Raw genomic sequence first — 12030 nt, 5'->3', positions numbered from 1 at the left:
CACAGAATCACCCCATAAGTTGGAACCATTGCCTCTGACAGCATATATTAAACTTTCTGTTCATTTACATCATATTTTCCCACAGCAGACTGCCCTTCACAAGACTGTATCCCAAGTAAAGCAATTTGCGGATGTGGTGTGGCAAAAGAGTTGTGGTACTACCACAGATTGTGTTAGATAGACATTCTGGATAGGATTACATGAAACCCACCAGCAGAATACAACATCCATTTCCCCCCTAATTAACACTAAAATTAACTAGTGGTGCCATGTATGTGAGCTAGCATGGCTGAAATGGGGACAGAATAAAATGCAGTTCTGAATTTCTCATTTGGCACACATCTGGCCAATTTTCCAGATGTTAAAAATGTTTATGTGCTACTTAAGGGAAGAAAAGAAAATATTCTTGTGTAGCATTTTTAAAGCTGTTTCTCAGAAGAGGAATCAATTTAGGCCTCCCACAGAACAAATATTCAAAAAGCTCAATCAAAAAATATTGTAACACAGCAACAGCCGTGAGGTGACCATGCTCGCCGCCTCTTTCACCTCAAAAATAGTAAGACCTCCCCCAAAACAAGGCCAAGGTTTATTTCGGGGGTCAAAAGCAAATAAGACTCTGTCTTATTTTCGGGGAAACTTGGGTAATCTCTATGGCACTGTAGTTGAAATTTAGCTATATCAAACCAACCAGAAGCAATATTTATAATTCAGACAGCATTATTTCTGCTGTAATAGCAAAAGGAAAAATATCTCGAGTAGAAATTTCTCTCACTCGTTAAATCTGGAGTTGCACAGAGTTATATTCAAATTTGGAAACTGGAGAGATTACACGAAACAACCTTTGAATGTTAAGTGGGAAAGTTACCAAAATTCAATGGGAACGTTACCAAGATTCAAAATGTGAAATCTGTGCAAGGGAAGACCCCCTGAACTGTTTTCTACTTTAAAATCACTTTAGATCCACTTTTACAGGCAATAGCTCAGGTATCCTTTTTACACTCTTCTAATGATTCAGATAATTATTTTGTACCAAGTATTTCGTTGATCCAAGCTCCAATTCTAGTGTTAGCCTCCTGGTATTTTTGAATTAAGTAGGTCAAGCTGCGGTGTACAAAAATGTAAATTTTCTCCCGTTTTAGCAGAAGTGGTAGATGCTGTTGAGAAAGTCTTTGTTCCTTTTGCTTGCTCCAATTTCTAGCCAATGCCTCTTCTCCCGTTTTCATCTAGAGTGCAGGTAGTCCTCGACTTACAACAGTTCATTTAGTGACTGTTCAAAGTTACCAATGGCCCTGAGACAAGGGACATATGACTGTTTTTCACATGACCATTGCAGCATCCTCATGGTCCAATGGTGGGTTAAAACCGGTACGCCCCGGTACTGGCGTACTGGTGCCTGCGGGACCAGGTACCGTTCCGGTATGGTGCTCCGCCCGCCCTCCTTACCTGTATTTGAGCTGTTCAGGGCTTCCGCGCACGGAGCGTATGGCGTCTGGCTGACGCTCCGCCGAGCAGCTGGAGCATTGCAGAAGCATCATGGAGCAGGCAGTAACTGCATGTTCGTGCTGCGCGCCTTCATGTGATGGACGCATGGTCCCGTTGCACCGTACCAGTTGCAACATGATCCAGAATCCACTATTGCCATGGTCATGTGATCAAACTTCATATGCTGGGCAACGGACTCATATTTATGACGGATGCAGTGTCTCAAAGTTACATGATCACCTTTTGAGTCCTTCTGACAAGCAAAGCCAATGGAGAAGCCAGATTTATTTAACCACCATGTTACTAACTTAACAACTGCAGTGATTCGCTTAACTGTGGCAAGAAAGGTCATAAAATAGGGTAAAACTCACTTAACAAAGCTGCCTCACTTAGCAATAGAAGTGTTGGGCTCAATTGTGTTTGTAATTTGAGGGCTACCTGTATAGTATTCCCACTTAACCTTTCTATTAATAATCTTCTGGATCTGTTTCTATCAGATTTTTCTCTAAGATATTCTATGAAGTCTTCGTGGTATCATTTAACAACTTCCTGTTGGCCAGGACAAAGCGTCTCTTTTGATAAGACTTTTCTCCCCCATCTGACACCTTGGGCCACCAAATATCACTGCCAAACCCTTCGCTGTGAGAAAGCAAGTGCTGAGTCAGGGGGAAAAAAAACATCTTGTCTCCTTTTTATCTTCACTGTAATACAAATATTGTGGGATCTGTATCCAAAACATATCCTAACAGTTGAATTAGAAAGAGGGTGTTTAGAAGCCAAGGAACAGGACACCCAGTAACGATTTAAAAACTTTATTTAAGCAATCATTAAAAAGAGAGCAGAAGAATACAATATGGAAAATACAACGTTTATGGATTACTGGATTGGAGGTAAAGTGATTGAAAGTGAAAGGGTCTTATTTTCGGGGAAACAGGGAACTTGTCAATCATCTGTGCAGAATCACAGAGCTTCCACCCACACTGCCTTCTTTGGTATCATTCGTTAACTCCTTATGAATAATCGGTCCCACCAAGCCCTTCCTCTAGCTTTTACATTATATACAATCTCCCCCTGCGTATCTTTGTATACGTTGATTTCATTTGTCCCAGCTTCCGAGCGGAAGGTCACATTACTCCCCCCGCATGAGACCTGCAACATGGCATTGTCCTGCAGAGTTTGCGGTTCCTTGGGAAATTTCTCTATCACCTTATCTAGGCACTGTTGCAGCTCCTCTTGTCCTTCAAGGGAAGCCAACTGTTGGGAGACTTTCAAGAGGCTGCCAAGGCTGAGTGGTAATTCTCGGCGCCCCAGCCTTGCTACATAGACTTGTGAATTGGCTTCTCTGACCGTGTAATGTGTTTGGCCATCCACCCAGAACACCTCGATAGAGTTTTCTCCTTTCCCAGACACAAACTCGCTCCTCGTTCCGTTACACTCAAGGATCATCTTGGCGTTCTCCTTTAAAATCTGTGGCTCCGATACGAATTCCTTGATCGCTTTGTCGAAGCAATTTCCCATGGCCTCAGAAAATGGTTCGGATTTCTGGGCTTCCTGCAGGATTGACACCGTGAGATTTTTAGGGACCGCTTTCTCCTTTAAAATCTGTGGCTCCGATACGAATTCCTTGATCGCTCTGTCGAAGCAATTTTCCATGTCCTCACACAATGGTTCTGATTTCTGTGCTTCCTGCAGGATTGACACCGTGAGATTTTTAGGGACCGCTTCTTCTTTAATAGGGTCAGCAGCGGGGGTCATGTTATTTCCAAATTGATACCTTGTACCCAGCCCATTTACCAATAATACAATTATTACCAATAATAATACAATTAAAAATAGTACAAAAACCAAATAAAATGGGATGAAAGCTGAGGTGAGACTTCTGATGGAAGGCAGAGTCGATTGGTACTGGTGGAAGATGTGGGACCCAGTATTTTTGATGCCACTCTTTATGTTATGCCATAACATGGTGGATTTTTGTAAGATATTCTTCAGGTAGGAAGATCTAACAACCGGTTTCAACTCATTAGCTTCTTCATCAATCAGAAAAGGCTTAAGCAAATCATTATCCTTTTCCATAGTGGCAAAAGCTGTCAAGGAAAAAAAAAAAGAGTTTAGAATTAGGGACTCCTAAGCCATAAAACGGGACACAACATATTGCTTTAACTGCAACATTACTGGCAAAGCCTCTAAATGGTTTTCTTTGAACTTTTAAAGGGGTGAAGATTTTGTTAAGGTTGCCCAGCCTCACGAGGACAAGCTGCACTTTATCTGAGAAGGTAGCTAACTTTTTCGGTTTATCCCATTAAAGGTAAAGGTTCCACTTGCACATATGTGCTAGTAGTTCCCAACTCTAGGGGGCGGTGCTCATCTCCCTTTCAAAGCCAAAGAGCCAGCGCTGTCCGAAGACATCTATGTGGTCATGTAGCCAACATAGATAGATAGATAGATAGATAGATAGATAGATAGATAGATAGATAGATAGATAAGTTTATTTATAGGCCGCCCTTTTCCTTGAGGGGACTCAGGGCGGCTTACAACTTATGGGGTAGGGAATACACAAAATGTGTATGTACAAACATGACTAAATGCCGAAGGCGCACGGAACGCTGTTACCTTCCCACCAAAGGTGGTCCCTATTTTTCTACTTGCATTTTTACATGCTTTTGAACTGCTAGGTTGGTAGAGAAGTAATGGGAGCTCACTCCGTTACGCAGTGCTAGGGATTCGAACTGCTGAACGTTGGGAGGGGGGGTGCAACATATGGGAAGTACCCCGCAATTCCTCGGCTACTCTTCCATCCTTGTATGTTGTGAAGAAGCGGCAGCGGTTCTGGGTGCCACGCCCACTTCGTTCTCTTTAAGAGCTGCTTTGCAAAACGTCAGAAAATTCCCCATGGGGTGGAATTTCACAACCTAGCAGGTTGCCACTCATTTCCTACTAGGAATTGAGACCACCGGCTCAGGGCTACATACATTTGAGGTAGCATCTTCAGGACCGCAATACAAGCAGCCTTCAAAGTGCCACAGCTGTCTTCTCGGGATTCCGGATTTCTGGAATTTCACCAGTAGGAAAACAAGCGACTAGACCCAGCGAGTCTAAAGGGGAGAGGCGGCTGAAGGCAGCCCGCTCGGCGCTTCCACCTCCTTTCTCCTCCTTCCTAGAATGGGAAGGAATGGGTAAAGGATGGGAAGGGGTGCAACACATGGGAGGCTCCCCACAGTTCCTCAGCTCCTCTTCCGTCCTTGGCTGTTGCAAAGAAGTGGCGGCTCTGGGTGCACCGTGCCCGCTTCCTTCTCTTTGAGAACGAAGCAGGCTGGTTTGGGGGGGGCGTGGCCAGCCAGCCAGCCATTTGTACCGGTTCGGCAACCCAGACCCAATTACCACTACCGGTTTACCCGAACCGGTGTGAACCGGGAGCAACCCACCACTGTATATTTCCCAAAAACTATGTTTACATTTTAAATTATTTTGGCTTCCAAAAATTACAAAAGGCTAGCTAGTGACAACACAGTTTAATTAGAATACAATAGAAAAAGAAAAAGAGTAGAAAAAGAATAAACTAGAAAAAGAATAGAGTAGAGTAGAGTACACCCTCTTGGCATCAGTAGTCTCCTCCTTTTGTTTTTTGTTTTTGTTTATCCATTGTTCAGAGGAAGTTGCTTCTTCCTGTATTAGAACCTTAGAATCTCTTCTGCATTTATAAAGGGGGGTGGGAATTGTCACAGAAAACTGCCCATTGAAGAAACATTGGTTAATGCTTAGCAGTTGGTCTCTTGAGTATGAAATCCGAAGTGAATAACAGAGGATAATAAAAAATAACAAAACTATTAGAAAGCATTTTACCGAGGCTGCCGCTGGCTGCTGACTCTGTAAACTGCTTAGAGAGGGCTGTAAAGCACTGTAAAGCTGAATATAAGTCTAAGTGCTATTGCTATTGCTAGGGTTCCAAACAGCATCCAAAAGTAAATCAGAGTCCAAGGCAAAACATTCCTCAAAGTTCCAATTTATTAAGAGAGCCACGTTGGCACATCTGGGAAAACCCAAATCCTGGTTTTCCCCACCCAGTTGAAAGTTCAGGATCTTGCCCCCACACCCACAAATCAATCACATGCTCCAATTGTCTACTGCCATGCTGGCAGTTCTACCCATCCAGTTCTGGTCAGGTGCAGAGGTCCAGAGACAGGATGAGCTTTGATTTCTAGAAAGAATTTTGTTATGGCTACATAGGATCTATCTCCGTACAATCCCCCCTCCCATTTTCCCACAATAGAAAATGCATCGTAGAATTTTTTTTAAAAAAATGGCTGCAGGCCGGACAGTGTATACAATTGGGAGAACAAGTGCAGGGCAGATCATTATCTGATTATCTAAGAGCCGAGGTGGCGCAGTGGTTAAATGCAGCACTGCAGGCTACTTCAGCTGACTGCAGTTCAGCAGTTCGGCTGTTCAAATCCCACTAGGCTCAAGGTTGACTCAGCCTTCCATCCTTCCGAGGTGGGTAAAATGAGGACCCGGATTGTTGGGGGCAATATGCTGACTCTGTAAACCGCTTAGAGAGGGCTGAAAGCCCTATGAAGCGGTATATAAATCTAACTATTGCTATTGCTATTATGAAGAAACATCTATGTGACTGCTTTTGTTGTTGCTAATTGCGAAGTGTCTGACTCATCACAACCCCATGGACAATGTTCCCCCAGGCCTTTCTGTCCTCTACCATCCCCCAGATTCCATTTAAGCTCACGCCTACGGATTCAGAGACTCCATCCAGCCACCTCATTCTCTGTCGTCCAATGTTCCCTCTAATTTTTTTCAGTGTGAGCAGAAAAGTATAGTGTTTGAGCGGCATATTTTCAAGCCTGAGCACCTGAATTCTTTTCACAGATGTCACCTAAGACAACAATGAAATCAGTATTATTTGAAACTCAAAGTTATGTTTATTCAAGGGACCTGCTTAATTAAAAGTGTTATATAATATCAGTATCACTTACCAACGTTCCTGCTTAGCAACCAAAATGTTGGCTCAGGAACTCTGGCATTGAAGCACGCAAGTCTTAAAGCTGTCAGGTTACAAGATCCTTCCACCTCTAATCCTTTAGAGAAAAAACCCCCCAGAGGTGTTCAAACTTAACAGCTTTAAGACTTGTGTGCTCTATTGTCTTTCGCTCAACTTTTTCATTCTCTATTTTTAGTTGTTGCTCTAAGCTTAAAGTAGAACCCAAAGAAGAAGCAATTGTGATTTCACATTGATGCAGTTCCCGTGTTAGTTGGGTAACCTCAAGCCTCATTCCTTCCAATTCTCTGCTATGACTTTGCTCTTTGTGGGATAGCTCTTCCTTCAGCTGGGCAAATTTGCAACATTTTTTTTTTGTAATAAATCATGGAGCATATTAATACCAATCTCTCTGTAACATAATTTCCTCCTGTTACCTTCCTAAGGAATCCCATACTGTAGCAGTGTTTCAGAAACCCATTGCCTTATGTTACAGTTAAAACAGTCCTGTCTGAAGTTGGAGTATTAATCAGGAATCCTTGTATTCAACCAAATAACATCTAATTGATGATTTCCTGTATTTTCTTTGAAACCAGCCAACAACAATGTACAAATATGATCAAGTAAGGCTGCTTTTAGAAAATAGTTTGAATTGCTAAAGATCTGCAGGTTAGGGTACAAATTCCACAAAACAAGAACAGCCTCCTAAAGCCATTCATAATAAACCCCAGCATCTCTTACAAAGTTGGAATGATGGGCCTAATCATCAAGTAGAAACCCGTCAACCCTAAAAGTCCCAATATAGATCAAACAAAGGATGGCATCTTAAGATAATACTCTCAACTCCTCCAGATTTTATACATTATTCCTAGAGGACCATCATCCATCTTGGATGGGGATAAATATTTGATATGGACTGTAAGAGAATGTAAGACACTATGCTTAGATTGCCACATGCAACTTTAAATGTTACCCCTGCCCCCTCCTCCGCCGCCATGCTTTTGAGGAGCCATTGGGGCTTTTTTTCCTGCTCCCGCCCCTCCGCTGCCTTCCTACTGGCTCCCGTAGCCTCAAGGCTCCTCAAAGCCGCAGCGCCGGGCAGCAAATCTGGCAGTGCTGTTAGAGGAGGAGGCAGCAGCAGTTAGTCCGGTGGTGGCAGGGGCTTTGAGGCTTCACAATTACAGTCAGTCGCCCCGTGCTCATCAAAACATGTCCAGGGCCAGTTGGCCAGCACCTGCAAAGGACCTCCTCCCCAGCTTCCGGAGCCTGTGGCAGTAGAAATCACTGCGCGGGAGTTGAAAAGTTGAAAAGCATCTTAGAGGCAACAGTGCTGTCATCCCCTTCTTCTTTTGCCCTCAATCATTCCCAGCATTAGGCTCTTCACCATTGTGTCCTTCCTTCTCCTTAGGTGGCTAAAGTATTTGAGTTTCATCTTCACAGAGCAGTCAGGGTTGATCTCCTCTAGGACTGACCACTTTGATCGCCTTGCAGTCCAAGGGACTCGCAGGAGTCTTCTCCAGCACCATAGTTCAAAGGCCTCAATTCTTTGGCACTCAGCCTTCCTTATGGTCCAACTTTCACAGCCATTCATTGCAACTGGGAAAACCATAGCCTTGACTATACACACTTTTGTTGGTAGGGTGATGATGTCTCTGCTTTTTAGTATGCTATCTAGATTTGCTATAGCTTTCCTCTCCAGGAGCAAACGTCTTTTAATTTCTTGGCTGCAGTCCCCATCTGCAGTGATCTTGAAGCCCAGGAAAATATAATTTGTCACTCCCTCCATTTCTTCCCCATCTATTTGCCAGGAATTGAGAGGGCAGGATGCCATGATCTGTTTTCTTAATTTTGAGTTTCAAGCCAACTTTTGCACTCTCCTTCTTCACCCACATCAAGAGGCTCTTTAGTTCCTCTTTACTTTCTGCCATTAGAGATGTGACTGCTAGGAGCAGATAACTTAATGGCAATCAGTCAAAACTGTCAATAGTAATTTAAGCTGCAAATCACCAGGGTAGTTCTCAATTTTGATGAGCAAAGGGAAGGAACCAATAAAAACTCAAGACTCACCTTTGGCCTTCATGTTGCAGAACAGCCTCCCCTAACCTGGCCAGCCCTTGAACGACTTGGTCAAAATGACACCAGGTTTGCCAACCTCTCAGGTTTCTGCTCTCTGCACACTGCGCTACAGGTCCACAGAGATTTTGTAATACAGGAGGAGAAATCTCCTCCTCTTGAGAGCTCTTCAGGCAGCTGATAGGCAGGCCATTTCCCAAACCTCACCAGAATGATGAAATGGAAATGGAAAACGAAACTTATCCACTCTTCCAAACATCCGCCTTTGTTATCAGCTAAAAGGATTGAGCAAAGGTGGGGGGAGGGGATTCCTCCTGTTGGCTGAAAAATCTGCTTGTGAAATCTCTTACAAAGAAGAGATGTAATGTGAGGTTTTTTTGGGGGGGAAGAGGCGAGTAAAGATTCCTTGCGTTTCTTTGGGAATCTAACTCAGACGCGTGGGAACGCGCGCCCCTTCCTCGTATTTCTTTAGCAGTTCCCCGCAGTGAGCGTCCCCGTCCGAAGTTGGTAAGGAAAATACACCCCGTGTTAATAAATTCAGGCATTTGGGTCGTCTTCTAAAGGTCGTGCATTACTCTAAGGGGGCTCACCGACGCCATTTTACTAGGAACCGATACGCCCATTAGGAACCAAATCCTAAGACACCGAGATGTCGCCAGGAGGAAGGAAGGCGCCCCTCTTTAGCCAAATGAAATCGGGGAGGAGGGGAGGTAAACTGCGCCGCTTCCAAGAACTTTGGAAGGGAAACGGTGACACAAACACAAACACACACCCCAGCCTCTTTATTCGACAGAAACCCGATTTCCCCCTTCTTTGACTGATGGAACGGCTCACATCCAAAGTAACAAAGCCGCAGGCTAGGGAGGAGTGATGCGGGCAAAAGCGAAGTAAAGAGGGAAGAGAAGCAGATTTGAGTCCGCCGTCCCATTCTGACAAGCGGTGCTAAACAGGAGTTGCCAGACTGCGCCCCAACAACTCCAGTGCGGAGCCCTACTCTGCTTTCTCTCCTCGGGCTTTCCTTCGACGGAACACTTTTCCGAAGCGACTTACCCCGACTCCAGGCAGAACGCTTCGAAACTCCTCGCGGCTAATGGCGAGCAGCCGGATCAGATCGGAGGCACCTTTCAGGTCCGGGGGTTCTGCGCAAGGGGGAGACGGCTTCGCAGGCTGTGGGGGGGTTATAGTGACGCCCCTCGCCGCTTTTACAAAACGGGCTTTGCAAAGGAAAATATTTGCAGCTTAGGGTTTAAATGAGAGGTCCTTGGTGCTCTCTGAGTTTGGTTGTTTTCTTGTAGATGTTTCATTAACCCAAATTAGGTAATATCATCCGTAACTTTCTTTGGCTAAATTTCTAAGCCGCCTCAAGAGGATAATTACAAAATCCGTCAAAATGAAATATTAAACTAGTACGCAGTGACTCCGAGCCACGTACTTCAAATACACAATGTCTACTTTTTCTTCTTCTTTTAAAACGTTTGGACCTCTGAAAGAAAAGTTCGGAAACAGCTGCAGCAATAAAGCATAACTTACACCATAAACGCCATTCCATTGTGTTTAATGTCAAAGTACATTCACAGAACTACCCATAAGTTGGAACCATTGCCTCTGACAGCATATATTAAACTCCGTGTTCATTCACATCATATTTTCCCACAGCAGACTGCCCTTCACAAGACTGTGTCCCAAGTAAAGCAATTTGGGGATGTGGTGTGGCAAAAGAGTTATGGTACTACCACAGATTGTGTCCGATAGCCATTCTGGGTAGGCTATGAAGTCCACCACCAGAATACAACATCCATTTCCCCCCTAATTAACACTAAAATTAACTAGTGGTGTCATGTATGTGAGCTAGCATGGCTGAAATGGAATAGAATGCAGTTCTGAATTTCTCATTTGGCTCACATCTGGCCAATTTTCCAGATGTTAAAAATGTTTATGTGCTACTTAAGGGAAGAAAATATTCTTGTGTAGCATTTTTAAAGCTGTTTCTCAGAAGAGGAAACAGTTTAAGCCTCCCACAGAACAAACATTCAGAAAGCTGAGAATAATGAACTACATATAATGCAGGCGAGATGTCTTGACAGCAAGAGGCTTCTTTAGGTAACTTGTTAATGTTTCTCACCCGAGAAACAGTAGGATGCATGGATTTCAACTCTTACACTGGGAGAATTCTAGGAGTAGAAATCTACATATCTTAGATGCTGAGGTTCCGAAACAGTGGGCTAGAGTGAGCAAGGCTAATTGAAACCACATTTTGATTCAGGAGAGAAGAATTCTCTGTAAGCCAATTTAAAACAGTTGTTAAACAGGTTCTAGGAACAACAGCAATTATATCTATACAGGCCAAATATCACATTTGTTTCTATTGCAGTGACTGTGCTAAAAGTCAGTGAAAGGTGGGTAAGATGGTAATTGGATTCTATGGGTAAAAAGCAATCTCGTTGAAGTTAGTTTCATCTCCAATTTGATCTATTTCTTTGTTGAACTGAGCAAAGATGCTCATTTCTTGTTCAATAGCTTGGACTCGATCCTCAATAGAAGACATGGTGTTCTGGAGCTGATCCACAAGATTCTTTAACGTAGCCTGGTTAGTCAACACCATACTCAGAGCTTCTTGATTCTTCACAAAAGCATCTACATAAGGCAAACACATAAGTATGACCATTCTTCTTCCAAGAAGTTGCTTGTACCTAGTTCCTTCCTTTTCTCCTATGCTCCATTTTACCCCCAATTTAATCCAATACGATACAAAGATTTTAAAGCAATCTGACGGGGAATTTTGGGAGCTGTAGCCCCAACATATCTGGACAGCACCAGTTTGGGAAAGGTAGATTTCAAGTCAGTTGAGGGGAATTCTTAGCAAGTTCACACAACTGTATAGGTCCTGGCTAGTGAGCCATAGTTTACCCAATTCATAACTTTTGCTGGATTCACAGGCCGCATCTCAGCCCAGGATATGTAAACCAGCCTACAATTGGGCAAAAATTCAAGAAGTGTGATAAAAATCTTATTTTGACAAAAAATATGAACTTGAGGCCACAATGAAGCCTGCAATACAATTCCATGATGCTGCGGTTTTCAAAAACCCTCTAGTCTAATATATCCCTGTTTTTGGTAAAGGTAAATATGGACCCATTTCAAAAACCATGAATAATGAAAACATTTAGACTTATTTTTTGGGGTTTTAGAAGCATAGCATTTTTCCTTAGACCGTTATGAATTAAAAAAAAAAAAACTTTCCTAAAACACAAATCCATTATATATTAGAACCACTTAGAGAGGGCTGTAAAGCAGTATGAAGTGGCATGTAAATCTGCTACTGCAATTATATAGTTACATACATATTATATATTAAAATTGTTAATATACTGATTATATATATTGTGTAGATTAGATGCTCATGCAATCTTTGTGTAGAGTGATTGTGCACTCTTTGTGTAGAGCACAGGTGTCAAATTCCCCACATCACATTGCAGACATGTGAG

General features: G+C 43.1%; 1 protein-coding gene across 3 annotated transcripts; it reads right to left on the bottom strand.

Moving 5' to 3' along the window:
• Positions 1–2278: 2278 nt before the first annotated feature.
• LOC116502908 lies at positions 2279–9700 on the bottom strand. 3 transcript variants are annotated; one of them, XM_032208924.1, is made up of 4 exons: positions 8540–8767; positions 6471–6572; positions 3192–3569; positions 2279–3056 (listed from the first exon to the last, which is right to left on the bottom strand). In XM_032208924.1, the coding sequence occupies exons 1-4, from the start codon at positions 8550–8552 to the stop codon at positions 2485–2487; spliced, it is 1065 nt and encodes a 354-aa protein (XP_032064815.1). In that variant the 5' UTR covers positions 8553–8767; the 3' UTR covers positions 2279–2484. The 3 variants fall into 3 exon arrangements, with proteins under 3 accessions (XP_032064815.1, XP_032064817.1, XP_032064816.1); XM_032208926.1 differs by lacking the exons at positions 6471–6572; positions 8540–8767 and adding an exon at positions 9596–9700; XM_032208925.1 differs by lacking the exon at positions 6471–6572 and having other exon boundaries at positions 8540–8764.
• Between the last annotated feature and the right edge of the window lie 2330 nt (positions 9701–12030).

Source organism: Thamnophis elegans, chromosome 2 (genome assembly GCF_009769535.1).
Source record: "Thamnophis elegans isolate rThaEle1 chromosome 2, rThaEle1.pri, whole genome shotgun sequence".
Taxonomy (NCBI): domain Eukaryota; kingdom Metazoa; phylum Chordata; class Lepidosauria; order Squamata; family Colubridae; genus Thamnophis; species Thamnophis elegans.
This window is presented reverse-complemented; position numbering and strand designations above follow the sequence as displayed.

Bases quoted from the DNA above. Each gene is read 5' to 3' on its own strand.
- LOC116502908 (XM_032208924.1), bottom strand. The intron at 3,570-6,470 runs GTAAGTGATACT...TTTCCTTGACAG, and splicing joins GTTGCTAAGCAGGAACGTTG to CTTTTGCCACTATGGAAAAG. The intron at 3,057-3,191 runs ATCTCACGGTGT...CGGTCCCTAAAA, and splicing joins AGAAGAAGCGGTCCCTAAAA to ATCTCACGGTGTCAATCCTG.